At 46.3% G+C, this 16,319-nt stretch overlaps 2 protein-coding genes and 1 non-coding gene across 29 annotated transcripts in view; 2 read left to right on the top strand and 1 right to left on the bottom strand.

The window, feature by feature from the left end:
• The window catches only part of PPP6R3 (protein phosphatase 6 regulatory subunit 3), a 51,659-nt gene extending 43,907 nt beyond the window's left edge, over positions 1-7,752 (bottom strand). For 14 of the 27 annotated variants that reach the window (XR_001466615.4, XR_005860040.2, XM_040700873.2 and 11 more), the window contains exon 1: positions 7,631-7,752. The gene's annotated coding sequence lies outside the window, so the exon portion shown is untranslated. Of the gene's footprint in view, positions 1-390; positions 4,095-4,167; positions 5,080-7,630 lie in introns of those variants that run through there. The other 13 variants (NM_001397099.1, NM_001397102.1, NM_001397098.1 and 10 more) reach the window with 5 other exon arrangements.
• Positions 2,826-9,633, top strand: LOC107053423 (uncharacterized protein DKFZp434B061-like). Its single transcript, XM_040701937.1, has 4 exons — positions 2,826-2,865; positions 7,152-8,232; positions 8,739-9,078; positions 9,378-9,633. The coding sequence occupies exons 1-2, from the start codon at positions 2,826-2,828 to the stop codon at positions 7,925-7,927; spliced, it is 816 nt and encodes a 271-aa protein (XP_040557871.1). The 3' UTR covers positions 7,928-8,232; positions 8,739-9,078; positions 9,378-9,633.
• Positions 8,310-8,382, top strand: TRNAA-AGC. The gene has a single exon. It is a non-coding gene; the product is annotated as a tRNA-Ala (tRNA).
• Positions 9,634-16,319: the final 6,686 nt, after the last annotated feature.

The following is a 16,319-nucleotide window of genomic DNA, read 5'->3' as shown; positions in this document are numbered from 1 at the left end:
TGTTCCTGCTTTTCTTCATTCTAAGGCTTAGAGAACCATTAAGAGAAATTCTGACAGCTGCACATTTTCAAGGTGTTGGGCAAAACTGCCCTTTCCAGAAAGCAAAGACTGAGCCCCTAAATATATTATCTTGAATTTCCGTGCTACCATATGCTGTAAGGACAGAACTAATCAACCCATTCTGCGCACATACCCAGGCTAACATGACATATCAGGCTAGCATGACCATATCACAAACAAACAGGTTTTGCTCTTCAAACTGAAGGCTGCAATCCCTACTGCACAACTCGGAGTGTGCAGCTCCGGCAGCATGAAAAGAACAACTGAAGATATTTCTTCTTTTAATCTATAATTGAAGCAGGTTAAAATAAATCCTCGACTTCAACTTACACTTGAGGAAAAGGATTCCTAATCTTGATTCCATGTACCAAAACTCAGCTTCCCTCTACGCTTATTTCTGCAGCCTCTCCATTCGCACATTTATCAATGCAACAAAAGAAAGAAAGTTACTCCAATGTATCTGTTAAGCAAGAAAATTAAAATACAGTGGCAGCTGAGAGATTCAGCTTACCACCCTAAGAACAACTGCCTTGAATGAGAAGATTTCACCAAGTCTCACTCACTTTTGCTTACACACTGAATTGCAGCCACTCATTAAGCTTACAGAAGTTCTAGAAGAGAAATTAGAAAGCCAGCAAATAATGGGAGGTCACAGAGAAGGCATTTTGCAGAGCTTAGAGTGCCGTCCAACTTATCCTTTCTGCTTGCCCCACTCCACCAACCTGAGTTTCATCACGCCGTGCTCTTCCAAGGCACACACTGCAGTTAGATCAGCCTGCCCAGACACAGGTGCATTGGGTGCCTCAATCAAACGCGTTCTGTCCCCACAGAGCTCTTCCATTTTGATGGACAGTACCAGAAAAAAAAAAATAATCAACACTGCTGAACAGAACATGCCCTCTTCTTCCACATGCCATATACATGCTGTGTCTGAAGAAAAAGCCAGAAGTTGCAAAGGGAAATGCAAGACCTACTCTGTGTTCTCAGTGGTCTTCAAAACCTTTCCAAAGCTCTGCTTCAGTTCCTTGCAGTGGATCACTAAGAGGGCTTTCAGACTTCCAATCCTTTCTCACAGACAACCATGGAGAGGTACAGATTTTTATTTTTTATTTCTTTTTAACTGCCTGCCTTTGATATCCCATCCCTACAGTTCTGATCCAGGCAATCAGATTTCCCATTCTGTCACTGGAGAGTTAGAGATTAATGTGCATTTACAATTTGCACTTTTGGGTCAAAGCACCCAGGCCAGGAGGGGCCAGAGCTCCATCCAGCCAAGCCGAGGTTCTTTCTTGGATGTGTAAGCACAGCAGCAGAGCACAATGGAACAGACCACCCCAGGAAAAAGAAAAGCATTCGTTCCCATCCACCATCAAAATCATATTAATAAGCAGGAAAGCAGTACCTGGCACATCTACTGAGAATGCAGTCGATAAATATGTAATAAATAAATGCAGTCAAACCTATGGAATAGCTTGAGAAAGAGCCAAGTTTTCATTTCAGCCCCCAGCCACCCAGTGCTGGTATTACAGCAGTATTAAGTTCTTGGATTGTGGCTGTAGGAGAGTCTTCAGCTAGAAAGCAATAAAGCTGAAGAATTACAGACACAGCACAACTTTCAGAGTCTGGTGGCAAAGCACGTCCCTTTTAGATGAGCAAAGAGATCCCATAACACCACTGGTAAAGTAACAGGAAGAACTCAGTAGTGTGGGAAGAACTGTAAGGTTTGAATTAGCTGCAAGATACTTACAGAAGCTAAGTGCTAAATGCTAACATCAACTCACAGCTGTGACAGCAATTATTTTCTCCTTTTACAACCTGCAGAGCCCAGCAAGTCGTGCAGTGGTCTTACAGCACCTTTCATCACTTACCAGGTTTCTAGCTGCTTTGCCTTTAAATCCTCATCCATCTCTCCTCTTTGAAGCACCACTTGTTAAAATAAAAGCTGCACGCTGACCACCACAGTTACCACAAGCAGCACCGTGTTTAGTTTTACGCTGACCATTAAGAACTGCAGACCTTCTAGTAATCACATCTTTACCACCTCCTTTATTTCGAGGAGACTCATAAATCTCATATAAATACAGTGTTTAACACACAGCACCTTTTCACCATTAAATAAAAAGTGGCTTGGAGTAACAAAAAGCCCATCATCGGCATCAAGCACACAAAGAAGGATCCTTTGATGGGCGCAGGCTTGTCACAGCCAAAAGGGAGAACTCACTACTTCATACACAGCTCAGTACAGCTCTTACAGCTGCCGCTCACGGGCAGGAAAAACCTCAGCAAAGTGCTGGTAGCCCTCAGCCAGCGTCATGAGGAGCACCAAACTCAGCCTTTGTGTCAGCCAGAAGGGTACAAAGACGGACAATGGGAGGTAAGGAATGCAACCTCTGTGCTTTGGCAGTTTTCAAAGATTTCCATCTGGAATCCACCCGGGCCAGCAGCAAAACGCAAGCAAGATGCTCTGCTGTAGCTGCAAGTCACAACTTCAGGAGGGAACCCACCTACCCAGAACCGGGTCTGCCACTGCTACGGCTTCACTTCTGTTGTCTCTAGACTTTCCATCTTTATTTCCACCCCCCGCCCCCAAGATGTTTGGTGCCAGCAGCTGAACTTGTCAAACAAATGTAATTCACCAGGTATTCCTGATGGGTTAGCTTGCAAATTACAGGCTACATGGCAAGTCTGTCAAGGCAGTGACAAAAGGCAAAGTTTCCAGCTGAGCATTTTAAATACAAGACAGATTAAAGTACCACCTTGGCAGTATGAAGAGAATACCAAGAGAGCCCTACGCCTATTTTAAAGGTAAGGTTACAAAGCATTTCATAGGACAAAGAGTTCAGGCTTTTTGTTGCTGTTTTCCACCAAGACCTTGCCTTGGCTTTTATCCTATTGCGACTTCCAGTTTGGAAGACTTTGCTTCCACTACTTACACAAAAAAAGCCAACAAGCAAGTAAACAAAGCGTCAAGACCTCTATTTTCAGTTTCTGTCACAGAAATGCTAACTGTGTAAGCACTCTGGTATAAGGACACAGAAATCCTCCCTGAGCAGGCAGCAGCTGATACTCTTCTCACAGCACAGGTACCATTGAAATAACAGCAATCTGTAGCAAGCCAGACCCCTGCAAACATCCACTGCCCCCCTGCTCTCTGCTCTCACACTGCTCAAACCGAAGGTGGTCAGCATCACTGTGCAGCAGGGATAAAAGCTGCCCAGGACTCACTTGAGAGCTGCTAACAATGTGAATGCTTTTAACACAGTATTTGCAATAGCCTGGAACACATTTAATAACTTCGTTACAAATAACCACTAGTTGGAAAGTTTCCACTCTCAATCCCAAGCGGGTTTTGTTGCCAAGCAGGGATTCAGGTGGCCCTTCCACAGAGCCTCACCCAGGACCAAAGTCTCCATAAAAAGGCTTTGGAGTTTTCCATGCTTTTCCAAGTATCTGTTGGTGCAACCAACAGGAGCCAGCCTACAGCCTTTCAGAGCTCAGTTTCCAGAAGACCCAATGGGCATAGAAAAGAGACCACTATGCCACATACGCCACCTCCCCACAGAAGTGTAACGGCGTATGTATAACTGCTTGGAGTCACCGCATCCAAAATGAAATACAGAAGTTCTTAGGTGTTTCTCCAAGGAAGCCAACCTGCAAGTGTCAGCATCAGGCCGTTTCTGCTTTCCTGTACATGTAGCTTCTTTGTTTTTAAATTCAAATCTGCTGTCCCTCACACCAGAGTTCAATCTTAAATCCTCACTATCCATTTCATATATGCTCTCTTTAACCGCTTTGCCAACACACCCAAAATAACTCCAGTCTTTTACTCAGTCCCTCACTCCCATCTAACAACGGATTCCAGTACTGTCGAGAGAATATTTTAAGTCTGTTCAGTTACATTCAGAGGGAGAGAGAACATACGCTGCCGTATCACATACCACAGCTACACAGTCCACACAGCTGCACGCCAAAGTCCTTCAGGTACTCCCTCCCACCGCAGGTGGCACAGATCCTGTCACTGAGTGCTTCAGGCCTTTAAGCCCCACGGGAGAGGTACTGATAGGTCTGCTTAATAGGATTAGGGAAGGACCACATGGGACTACTTACAGTTGGACTTGATGATCTTACAGGTCTTTTCCAACCGTAACAATTCTATGATCCTGGGGAAACAGCACAAAGAAACAGCCGAGGGCTTTGGTATGCTGCAGGAACTTTTTTCACCCCACACACCAAATATGCTTCTCAACACCAAAGGGAAGCTATTAAACAAACACAGCAAAATCTTTGAGTAAAAAAAAACAACAACAGATTTTTTTCTTCCCAATTTAGTGTGAAGAACTGCTACCAAAAGGCTCCAGAAGAGCCACGAGAAGCTGTTAGCAGCTTACACCCAGCATCATCCCGATCTGATCAATTCAGTCCATCTAGATTCTTGAAAAACATCCCAAACCAGCCATCGTGCTGTATGTAATACCCAAGAGTAGAAAAACATTTTACTTCAGTTGCTTAGTAGCATATGGTTTCTACAACAGATGCCGGAACATTGACACATCACCAAAATGCTTAAACGTGATATGTAAAGCTTTCAACGTTGATACTCTCTCTGTACTTTCTGGTTAATCTTCCAGACTTCCCTCCCGCCCTAAACACGAGAACTGAATCCAATCACTAAATGACTTTGAGTCCTTTGCTCCTCTCCTCCAACTTGAAGAAATCAATTGAGACAAGCAAGACATTATTTTTCATCTATCCCTATGTGTTTTATTACTGTGGGAAGCTTTGCCAAAAACCATGGCTCCATGCCTTGCTCTAGAGAAATGCCATCAGATGTATTTTCTTGTGTGAATTCAGATGCAGTGCCTACCGTGAGAAACACCCCATCCCAAACCTCCCATGTGACATAGAATATATGGAGACCTTGAGGGTCATAGATGAAAATGCTTCTATGACAGCCAGAACTCGATGCTACACGGTATGCTTGTGACAGCCGTACTATGGAAATAGACCTCCTCCACCCACAGAGGCTACATTTCCACCACAACTTCCCAAGAAGACAAATGAACCCAGTTATGAGCGAGATACAAACACACAAGCCTTCTGCTACAAAGATACTGTGTACAGTGCTGCAACACTGAAGCTAGAAGATGAAATATTTCAATACAGCGATACAAAGCAATTTGCTTAGCTACCTGCAGAGCTAAATAAATACTACAAAGCCTTTCAAGCACTTGGACAAAAGAGGACGTCATCAGTTGAGAGAAAGGGAACCCGACCAGAGGGCTCATCAAAGCATCACTCTCCTAAGGTTTCAGTCACATACTGGCTGCCTCGGAGCCAGCTGCGTAGTGCAGCACCGTATGTGCACTCCAAGCTTAAACTGAGCAGAGAAGCAAAGCTGTTGAGCCACAGCACTAGAGTTCACTCTCTCACCATCTGTTAATATTAACGTTACACACACAATTTTCTGCTGTAATACTGCAGAATTTCTATTTAAGTTACTTGAATTTCACTCTGAGATCATCATCTGATTCACTCTGGTTGGTATCCCGTCTTTAGCATCACCTCTGCTAAGTGCAATAAGCGTTCAGAAGGAAACAGCCACATTTCCTCAGTTAATCAAATCAACAGAAGCACAGTGAACAGTTTGCAGGCAATATTCTGAAGATGCACACAAACTATTGAATATACTTAATTCCATAGCAGAATATCAACAGCTTACATTTAAGAGAATCCAGAGACATGACAACCACCGCAGTTTACATATAAATCTAACCTGCTTGCAAAGAAGCAATAACGCACTACCTGGCTTAAAGACATTACCACTAAACAGGCTGCTTTACTGATCTTCTAAACTGCAAATTTATGTGAAACAGTGTTTTCTTTAGTTATGCTGCAAACAGAACCCTCCAGCAGGTCTTCTGGCCAAAATAAGGTCTCCGTAGAAGATAAATTCCTTTAGTAACCCAGAAGAAGTGTGGAATCCGATACTGCATATGCATTTCCCACGGAAAGGAAATAAAACCTTATCTGTGTTAAAGCAATATCACAGATAGATGAAACTTATCATTTCAGAGCCTTTGAAGAAGTACTTGAGATTACAAACTGTTAAGAACTTAACGTGTTGACTGTATACCGCATCTGCATGGGGTCTCATTAACAAGTTGTATATTGGAAACATAATTCTGTATTGTTCTTTTAGATTTGCATAATAAAGACTCCTGCAAGCTACAGTTAGTCCATGCCTCCCAACGGAGCACAAAGAAGTAACACAGAGCTAAGCAATCAGACTCTTAGTCGAATATGTGCTGTACTGAAAGCACGTTGCAGTTTATCAAACTTGAGCATTCCAGCTAGATCACTGAAATAGGGTATTTGAGCAGTTCACAACTACTAAGAAGAAGGAAAAGAATAAAAGGTGCTGGGTATTTACACAGTTACACTGTATGCATGACCTGGAAGTTTTAAACCAGCTTAATATTCAGCATTAAAAAAAGAAGAAAAAAACCAAAAAACCACCATCAGACCTATACAGCTAAGAGTACATCTACATCGCTCCGGCTGAAGGGCACTGTCTACATAAACAGTATCACAACCTGCGATACAACCTTTCATTTTTAAGCAGTCAACCACTCTCCGGGAAGATATCCTAAAGCTTGTACATCACCCCCGAGCTTTCTGTATTCCTCCGCTCAGAACTTTGGGATACCGTGAATAGGCGTGCTGCTACTTATGTCACATTGGTGGAGAGAATCCCCTGACCTCAGCTCCACCTGCGCTTATGTCACAAGGCTGTAACACCACCTACCCCTTACGCTTATAGAAGTTTGCAACTATTAAAGCAAAACAAAAACAAGCAGCAGGTTCGAAGTTGGATTTTGCCAGGTGTATTTAGCAACAGATAAACCAACGCTGCCACACTCTGAGCGCAAATTCTAACAAAAAGGAATAATAATTAAAAAAAACGCAGCATCCTCACAGGAATGCAGCGGCAGTGATTTTAAAGAAAAAAAAAAGTAAAAGCAACATTAGCTATCAGTGAAGTAATCCCGGCTTATCACCGAGACACAGGAGAGAAGTTCCGTAACCGGTAGCCCCACAAGTGACTGCTGGCGGCGGGGAGCAGCAGACGGTTCCCCCACGGCACTCGGCCTGCCCGGGGAGCGCCTCGCCGCGCGGCCCCCCGCTCCGCCCCAGCCGGCGGCGCTCGGCGCCCAAAGGCTGCTCCAAGCCAGCACGGCCCCTCCGCGGGCGCCCAGCAGCTCTAAGCCCCACCGAAGGGCCCGAGGCCGCGGCCCTGGGCCCTCCCCGCCGCGCCCAGGCCGGCGGCACCCCACACCCGCGGCGCGGCCCGGCCCGGACTCAGGGCTCCGCGCACGAGGAGCTCGCCGACGCGCACCAGGCCACACGGCCCCGCCGGGCTCCGACCCCGCGCCGCCCGAGAAGCGCCCGGAGCCCCCGCGAGGAGGGGGAAGGCGCCAGGCCCACGCCGCCGCGGAAGGGCCCCGAGCGAGGCGTCGGCCCCCCGGAACTCTGCCGGAAGAAGGCCGCGGCGCCGCTGTACCCGACGTACCTCGGCAAGAGCGTCACCCCGCCACAGGCCCCGGGCTGCCTACGCTCAGGCGGGAAAGCCACCGCTCGCCACCATCACCTACGCTCCAAGATGGCGGACATATCAGCGCCTGCGAGCCCTCCTCTCCCTCCGCCCCGCCTGCCAATCATACCGCCCCGGCACCGCCCCGCGCCTTTCCTATTGGGCGGTGTGCGCGACTCGGTCTCTCATTGGCAGTCTCCTCGCCGTCAGTCACCCGGTGGGAACGCTTCTGTGGGCTTAAGCGGGAATGGGGGCGGGCCGTCGATTTCCTGCTAGCCAGTCGGAGCACGAGAAGGGTGCATCTCTCTTCCCACCTTCCCGACTTAGCAACAGGGGAACGTCACCGTGACAGGCGTTCCCGTTGCCCAATCGGAAGAGCGGAGGCGTCTTAAAAAATAATAAACTCTCGCGGTCCAATCCGGAGCCGAGGCGCTCGGAGCCGGCAGGCGGCCGCGGAGGGAGGGGCCTCTGATGGCGCTCTCCCTTCGGCCTCGCCCCCCGCTCCTCGGCATTGGCCGCTGCGCGCAGCCACGCCTCCGGGGCGCCGCACGGGCGCCAAACTGCCTGACAACAACTGCGGGGTGCGCGCGGAGGGGGGGGGGGGGGGGGGGCGGGGTGAGGCTGTGTGGGGGTAGGCGGAAAATGGAGGCTGCGCACCGGGGAATTAGCTCAAATGGTAGAGCGCTCGCTTAGCATGCGAGAGGTAGCGGGATCGATGCCCGCATTCTCCAGCGGAGGGTTGTTTTCTTTCCTCAAACCTCTACTTTCACCCCTGCTGCGAAGGCATGTTTTAACCCCAACATAAAGCGTAGCGCGGAGCTCGCGGTGTCGCTTCTGGGATATACGGCTGTGATTCAGCGGCTCTGCCCCTCCTTGGAGGACAAGCTCGACTTCCCGCGCGGCGGGTAACCTGCCCGACCAGCCCAGCCCGTGGCTCCGCCGTCGCCAGTGACAGCGGAGCCGGGCCCTTCCACTTGTCCTGCCTGTGCGTTAATTCAACAACAACGTAACGATTGTAGAGCGGGCTGAGCCGCGAACGTTTCCGATTTAAGCATAACCCTTACAAAACTCCTTATCCTCCTCATAGGCTGAGAGAGAGAGAGAGAAAAAAAAACTTTGAAGAATGTTAATGATTTAGCCCAACAGCTCATTAGCACCGTGAAAGCAGCTTTAAGAAGAGGGGAGAAGCATTTCTGAACAACGACTTCATGGTTTTGCTGCTGAGGGGGAACGTGGATGCTTGGCTGTACCAAACCCACCAGTTAATCCAGTTAGTTGAAACAAAATGTTCAAGTTCAGTCTTCTAATCTCATTTCCAACGCTGATCCTATTAGCATTTCTAAGGAAAAGCTGCTGGGGACTGAGATGGGACCTCCACACCACCCCCTGTGGAAAGGGCAGGTTTGGGATCACGGAAGGCAACAGAGGTGAGAAGATTCCTGAGGCAGCGAGGCCTGACTGTAAGGAAATGCATGGAGGGAAGCCAAAAAGCATACGCTGCTCATTAGAAATGGCGGGGAACAGGGGAAGACCCAATTGTATCAATTATTAACACCAGACACCAAATTAGGCCCTGGTAATAAAGCTAGTTATACTGTAAGCTGCAGAAATAAGTAAGTATAGCTTCCAACCAAGGTGTACTCTGCCCCCTATATTTTCCCCTCCCACAGCAGTTTCAGTTCCCTATCTCCTGTAACACTTTCCCCCACCTGTACTCTTTTGACAGGAGCCAGCGTGCACTGTGTTGAACCCAAAAACACCTGCAAACCAACCTGCTGTTTTGGTGCTGGCCAACGGACTCCGTTTTGCCCCTCCACATCAATCTCCAGAAAACACGTACAACTTTACTGTTGAGATTTCAATCCTTTTTCATTTAGTTGAACGTCGTCAACGTGCTTACAGATCAACCTTGAAGGACATACGGGCATCCACACGGGCATGGTCTGACCAAAACTGCCCATAAATAAAATCTGCCAAGACGTGTGCCTTGTTGCAGTCTACAGTCATGAAAACCCATTACTTCAACATGAGAAGCCTGGCATTTTCCCTTCAGGATCTGAAGCTCCACCTACAAAGTGTAAAGCTTGAACTTCTTTTATCTTCTGCTTCCTGATAGTCCCGGTGATATCCATCCTTATCCTCTCCCTGCTGAGAGGAAAATTTGCAGAGCAACAGATAATGCATGGGATATACAGTACAGAAAGAAGAAAAGCAGTCTTGCATTAAGTTACTGCAGGACTTCATCTGTGCTTGCTGCAACTTCTTCCCTCAAAATATCACAGGATTATCTTTACCTACTTGCGTAGTTCACAGCTTCTTGCTTCACATTTAGTTTGGAAGGCTCTTGTAAACAAACCACATGCAGTGTGCATTTGTATTAAGGCAGCAGAGCCAAAGACTTCACTGTTTTATGCATCATACAAACCATTAAAAGGAGATGGCCCCTTTTCTGACAAATAATTAAATGGGGAAGTAAAACCAGAGGCCTGGAAGGTTGGCCTTCCTGGCTGTGGATCACAAAGTAGCTCATCAGTTAGGCAAGTGCCCTGGCAGTGCCTTTGTCACAAATTCTTTCTTCTTTCCAATTAACGCAGACCTCTTGGCCCGACGGCATGCTCCAAATAGCTTCTTTTGCTGAGCAGAGCCAGGACTTTGCAGAAGCAAGCAATTGCATGATGCCACTAATTGCACAGATTTTCTTACCTTGAAGGTTTTATACTTCTTGGATCCTTGCTTTACTTTACACCAAAATCCTCTCCACAGTATCACTTTGATGTTTCTTCTCTGCTCGCATCCTAGTTTTTAGCACTGTGCCTTCCAACAAAGCGTTATTGTTATAGAACTGTGATGCACACTAACCAGATGTAGGACATTTTTTCCAGAAGTTTTGTGAATCCATTGTTTCCAGAGCTAGATATAATACAGATGTCAAATAGATTGATACAGGGTTTTCTAGCATATCTGTATGCCACCCCCCTCTTGCTCCCCAGCTCCTGAGGTTATGGTTTTCAATGTCCTTTAGCTCTTTGAAGCAATCTATTAATGTCCAGGGGCAAAGAAGGGTATGGGAGAGTCCAAGCAGCACAGAGTTCCTGTGTTCAGATTCAGATCAGAGATACCCGGCCCTCTCAGGGCCCTCCCAGGGGTTTTTGGTACCTGAAAGCTTACAGGGCAGCTCGGCAGAATTGTCTCAGGAGTGCAGTTTTAGACTGTAGGGTCTTAATCCCATTTCAAGCAGTTAAATGATTTGAATATAGATATTAATATCACAGAAGATAAACAAGATAAGAAGGCTGCTAAATAAATAATTGGGTGCAGATTCAAGAAGAGAAGGACTTCACTTTTTCTTGCTTCTATAGCAGTGTAGTGGTACTGTTTTTATAGTTACCTATTAAACAATGCTGAGTTCAACAGCGGTGCTAATTACCAGTACAACCACATGACCACTCCAGGCTAATGATAGTCCTAAACCCTTGTTATCTTTTAATAGCTAAGCTGATTAAACAAGCACAGAGGAAAAACAAGGTGGAGAAATTACCTCCATGGTACTGTTCTTAGGAAAATAAAGGCACACAGATTGGATCACTTCCCAACCAGCTAAGATACAAGTGCCCAGTAACTACTTATTCTGTATTTCTGTGAAACTGAAGCACAGGAGTGAGAGATGATCAAAATAGGCTGTCTCACCCAGGGATATTTGTGAACAAGGGAGTAATCACCTCATCAATTCCATGTCATTTCTGCTGTAAATGTTCTCTCACCCTTCTCTTTCGTCCCTTTCCACTATAGAAAACGGCGTATCAGCCCCAAGCAGATCAAGATGAAAACTGGTCTGTGGTTTAAATACTGCAACAGTAAAACCAGAGTCTGGCTCTGCATTTCACTGCCTTGTTCCAGGTAGGAAGGAACAGAGGAAAGAGAAAACATCAAGGAGGACATCAATGGACAAAAGTTTTAAAATAGGCCATGGAATATTCTGCACTGGAGAGCTCTAAGGGGTGCTTGGTACCTGTTCTGTGCTGCGTTCCTCCCAAACTGCTATAATTTTTAGCAGTAGCTTGGAAATCTGTGTCTTCTGCAGCATTTAAACTATTTCAGAGGTGTCTCGCTGATATCCAAGCTGCTGATAAACGTGCAGTAAAGAAGGCTAAGAAATACATTTGTTTTTGCTGAACAAATTGTACAAAGTAATGAGTCTTTTAGATTTGTTTTTTGAGCCTGAAAATTCTCTTGTGTTGCAGTGAGCCAAATGCTCCTATGACAATGGTGTGTCAGGAGCAATTAGTATATGACAGAGACCTAGGCACCTAGAATCTGAACCGATCAGAGCGTTTGCTTTTATGTCAGTCTGAATTCCTCCTCAAATTAATTCTTTCTGAATAAATTAGCGACACTAAATCGTTACCAAATGATGCCATCCTGACTTGTCCAGAGAAACCCACTTTCTGTGGATTAACTTGCTTCGTTTCACCCCATCTCTTCCTATCTCCCCCAGCCTGCTGTCCCCATATGTGTGGTGTATATTACATGATCAGGAGTGCCTGGATTAGGTTCCTAACATTTAGCTACATACAGTTCCAACCTCTGAGACAGAGAATGCCTTACAGAGACCTCATGACCTGCTTGGGCAGTAGTATTTAACCCTTTTTACCTTAGAAAAGAGAGACATGCACACCAAAGACCACAGCCTCCTCACAGGAGTGACAGTCCTCCGTGCACTCCGTGGCAAAGACGTCAACAAGAGTTATATGTGCTCATGAAGATAAAGTAATTTTTGAAAAGATAATCTTAATTAATAGCTGTTCCCGATGTGCTATAGCAGCATGGTGTCCTCAGAGGATCTCTGCCAGGCTCGAGCCTTCAGTTCTACTCCTTGATGCGCTGCTTGGCTTTGTTTGCACATCCATGTCGATTTTCAAATCCCACCCCCCCGGCAGAAATAGGTGACCTACTTTTCAGCCCCAGACATCTGCTAGCTGTAGCCTCGTCCCTCCCTCTGTGCTTTAACCCCTTCTTTCCTCCCCTCTCTGTGGGCATCTGCCACCTCTCAGCCCTTACAAGGATCTCAGCTTGTAGCTCTCCTGCCCAGGGCAAACCTGCTTGGTTTGCACAAAGGAGCCTGAAAGAGGGCTGCAGTTCTCTATCTTTGCCACAGAAGGGCACCGCAGTTGCATCGCCACAGCCAGCTGGGTCCCCTACAAGCGAGACGGTCCTGAGGCACCTGGCACCCCAGCATGCAGGCCCAACATGGCCTCCCTCCCTCAGCAGCAGGCCAGGGCCGAGGCCTGCGAGGAGAGGCAGCAGGGAAGCAGGAGCAGATCTTTCCCCGTGCTGCAGTGCTGTCAGTGGCATCCACAACACTAGGAGAAGCCTAGGGGGGGGTCCAGATAGAAACACGAGGATCTGGGTGACAGCGATGGCATGAAGTCCAACAAGGAAAATGCTGGGCTCCCTGTGCTGGCTGTCCCTGTTGGAGCAGGGGTTGTGCCACATGGACCCACAGGGCCCTGCCAACCCCAACTATTCTGTGGTTCATTCCTTAAGTTTCCCTCCTACAGAGACACGGCTTCCCCTCAGAGACCCCCTGTGTTATTGCTATGAAGTAGCCGATGAGTGTTGCCTTGCAAAGCCAGTATCATTTTAACACCAGTTTTTCCTGCCCCACTCTATGTTTGCTTCCTCCTGCTGTCCAGGCTTTGGCATTGCTGCTTCCTGACATGTGCACGTCCGAAGCACCAGGTTGCAGGATGATTCTTCTGTGATGGTGGAGAGCAGGTGAACCTGTGATGGCCAGGTTCTCCAGCTGGCTGCTGGAGAGTGTTTTCCAGGTGCATTGCATCTAGTCTGGTTAACGTTTGCACCAGTTTTACTGGCTACACCATGTCTCCCTTCCAACAAACAGTAGGTGGCATGTTTGGATCAGCAATAGGAGGAAGTCCCACTGCTTGGAAGAAAAAATGCCACCCCGCGCAGACACAAAATCCCTGCCCTCTGGATTAGTGGTGCAAAAGCATCTCCAGAATTTTGGTCTCATTCTCATTGAAATGCACTCTGGACATATGCAAATACTTGAAAAACAGCACCGTTTAGAGCAGGCCTTACCTGGACAGGCTATTTGTGAGCTCCCAGTCCTAAGTATGGCTTTTTTTTCAGCTCTTATAGGTTCTGCAGCAGGCTTGGGTCCCACAGCATTGTACCCACGCATCTGAGGCCTCATCCGCCCCATATCTGAAGCATATCTGAAACAAAGGACAAGAGGCCCACCTGTGGCATGGAGCAAAACTCAAAGCAGGGGCAGTACACAAGTGAGGGATGGGGAAGTAAGCATGCACATATATACACACCTGTTTTCCTCAACACCAAATCATCTCTTTAAATACCAAGCAGTAGTTAGGAGACACATAATTGCTGGGTAAACTAACTCCTTTCTGTTAGAAGTCAGGTGCTCACCTATTTCCTGTCAGACAAGCAAAAGTCCGTATGAGAGAAACTATTCCCAGCTGCTGTCAAACATCAGTGCTTGCACTTATCCTATGGTTGATAACAAGGACAGAGGGAAAGAAAGACATGTTGAGGATTCCCTTTACTGTGTCTCATCTTACTGCCGATGTTAAAGCTTCCTCATATCCATGTCCAGGCACCATGCAGGTCTCTGCAAACAAAGGATATAAAGAAAGCTGCTTCTCTGGATTTGCATACCTATTGAACATCTGCCCCCCACGTTGGCAAGGTAAGCTCTTACATGTGTTGCTGCCACATAGAAAATAGAGCCCAGGATCAATAAGACTGGTCAAGTGAGTAATCCAGACTAAGGACTGCCTATGTTTGCACGATGTTAAGAGAGCAGAAAGGTCTGAGATGCCTCGCAAAATTGTCTCCATCCCTACTACCATAGAATGGTAGTTTTCATGCACTTGCATTCTTCTGGTGCAAAGCAGGAAGTACAAATGATTAATGGAACAGCAGTTTTCATAGTTAAAGTACAGTGAGATACTAGATATAGCATAGTTCATTGACCAAATATAGAAACACAGGCAATAGAAGGTACTAGGATCCTGAATACTACAAGTGTCAGAAGAGGGAACAAGTGAGAATTCACCGTTAGAAGCATTATTATACGGTGGTAACTCAATGGGGCAAAGTTCTCCCTGTGGATATAAACCCTTTATAAATCTGAACGTCTGCCTAAATGCTCATAACATAGTTCCTACTTCTGAATCAGTGATGGTGAGCATTCCTGCTCCCTCGTGCCAAGTGTCAGACAACCACTTAACGATAGAAACATCCAGTGGGTTCTTAAATTGTTGAGAGACGTTCATTATTTCTGTGGAAGTAAAATTCCTTGTGTCTTTCATTTCCTGTTACATTACCAAGACCAAACTGGCCAGTAATCTTTGCTATAGGAAGGACATTCACCTTTCCAGAAGGGCCATTAGATACCTCCTCATTGCCACTGCACAACCAAACACTCACATCCCAGTCTCCCAGATCAACATAATCTGCCACTAAAACGAAGGATTAGGGTTGTTTGGCCCTCTTACAATGATTTTCAGTAACATGATTTTCAGTCTTATCTCCCCAAAGTTCTGTAGTGGTCATGAGATCTTCACGTCACTTTCCCTGTTCTGACTTCATCACCTTAAATCTGCAAATCAGATTCCAGTTGTTCAATTATTCTTTTTAAACAATCTCTGTGATTTTCAGATGCCTTTCAACAGCAACACAGAAGTTTGATTTCTTTCCTTTGCCTCATTTCTTTTGCTGGCATTGACAGCTGCCCACAAATTGCTCCCCAGCATTAGCCGGGTTAGAGCAGCTTGATCAGATCCTGTCCTAAATACAGGCCAGTCTGTCCCAACCCTCTCTAGGCATCTCCTCCTCCAAGGCATTCCATTTACTGTCAGTCATTTTGTGCCCGGTATCCCACTGACTACAGCAAAAATGTCACACGACAACAGGGTTCTTTGGATACTGGACAACAAAGCGACAATGAATGGAATGCCAACTTACAGTGACTTTATTGTAGCAGTGAACTTTAGTGAGACGATTTGTTTCTGAGTAAAATGGAAACGATTCAAGCATAAACATACTAAGCAAAACGCAAACAATTCAAATGTGAGTGGTGCTAAAAATGTAAAAAAAAATTAATTGTGAGCGTACTAAAGCATACTAAAACAAGGGAAAAGCACACTTGTCAAAGTGACACAAGTTGGAGCCTTCAGAGATTATTCTCACCCGCTGATGAGCCGCTGTTGGGAAAGTTGTCAACATCTCACATTCTCCATTGCATCAGGCAAAATTCCCCCATGTCGTCACTGGGTCACGCACCGAATAAATTGCTGCTATAGCTACACAGACAGCGGTGCCTCGCAAAGATGTTGCTCCCAACAAAAATAAATAAATAAATAAATAAATAAGTTTTGCTGGGTTAGATTTTCTGGGGTTAAGGAAAAAAAGGAATATCAGCAATAGCAGAAAAATTTTGTCATCGTGTAATTGTTTCCATGGTAGATCTCTATAATAAAGATCTCACTCTGAGAAAAGCTACACCCATTAGCAGTGTTTGTGTTCAACTTAATGGTTGGACTAGATGATTAGTGGTCTTCTCCAACCTTAATAGGACTTACTATAGGACTGAAGAGCCAGCTGCTGTAGCTCTTCCTACCTT

The sequence above is a fragment of the Gallus gallus genome, chromosome 5 (genome assembly GCF_016699485.2).
Source record: "Gallus gallus isolate bGalGal1 chromosome 5, bGalGal1.mat.broiler.GRCg7b, whole genome shotgun sequence".
In the NCBI taxonomy this organism is placed as follows: domain Eukaryota; kingdom Metazoa; phylum Chordata; class Aves; order Galliformes; family Phasianidae; genus Gallus; species Gallus gallus.
The sequence above is the reverse complement of the archived record's forward strand: the minus strand, read 5'-3'. Positions and strand labels throughout refer to the sequence as shown.

Coding starts and splice junctions, on each gene's coding strand:
- LOC107053423 (XM_040701937.1), top strand. CDS start 2,826: ATGAAGAGAATACCAAGAGAGCCCTACGCCTATTTTAAAG. Junction 2,866..7,151: donor GCCCTACGCCTATTTTAAAG/GTAAGGTTACAA, acceptor CGTAACCGGTAG/CCCCACAAGTGACTGCTGGC.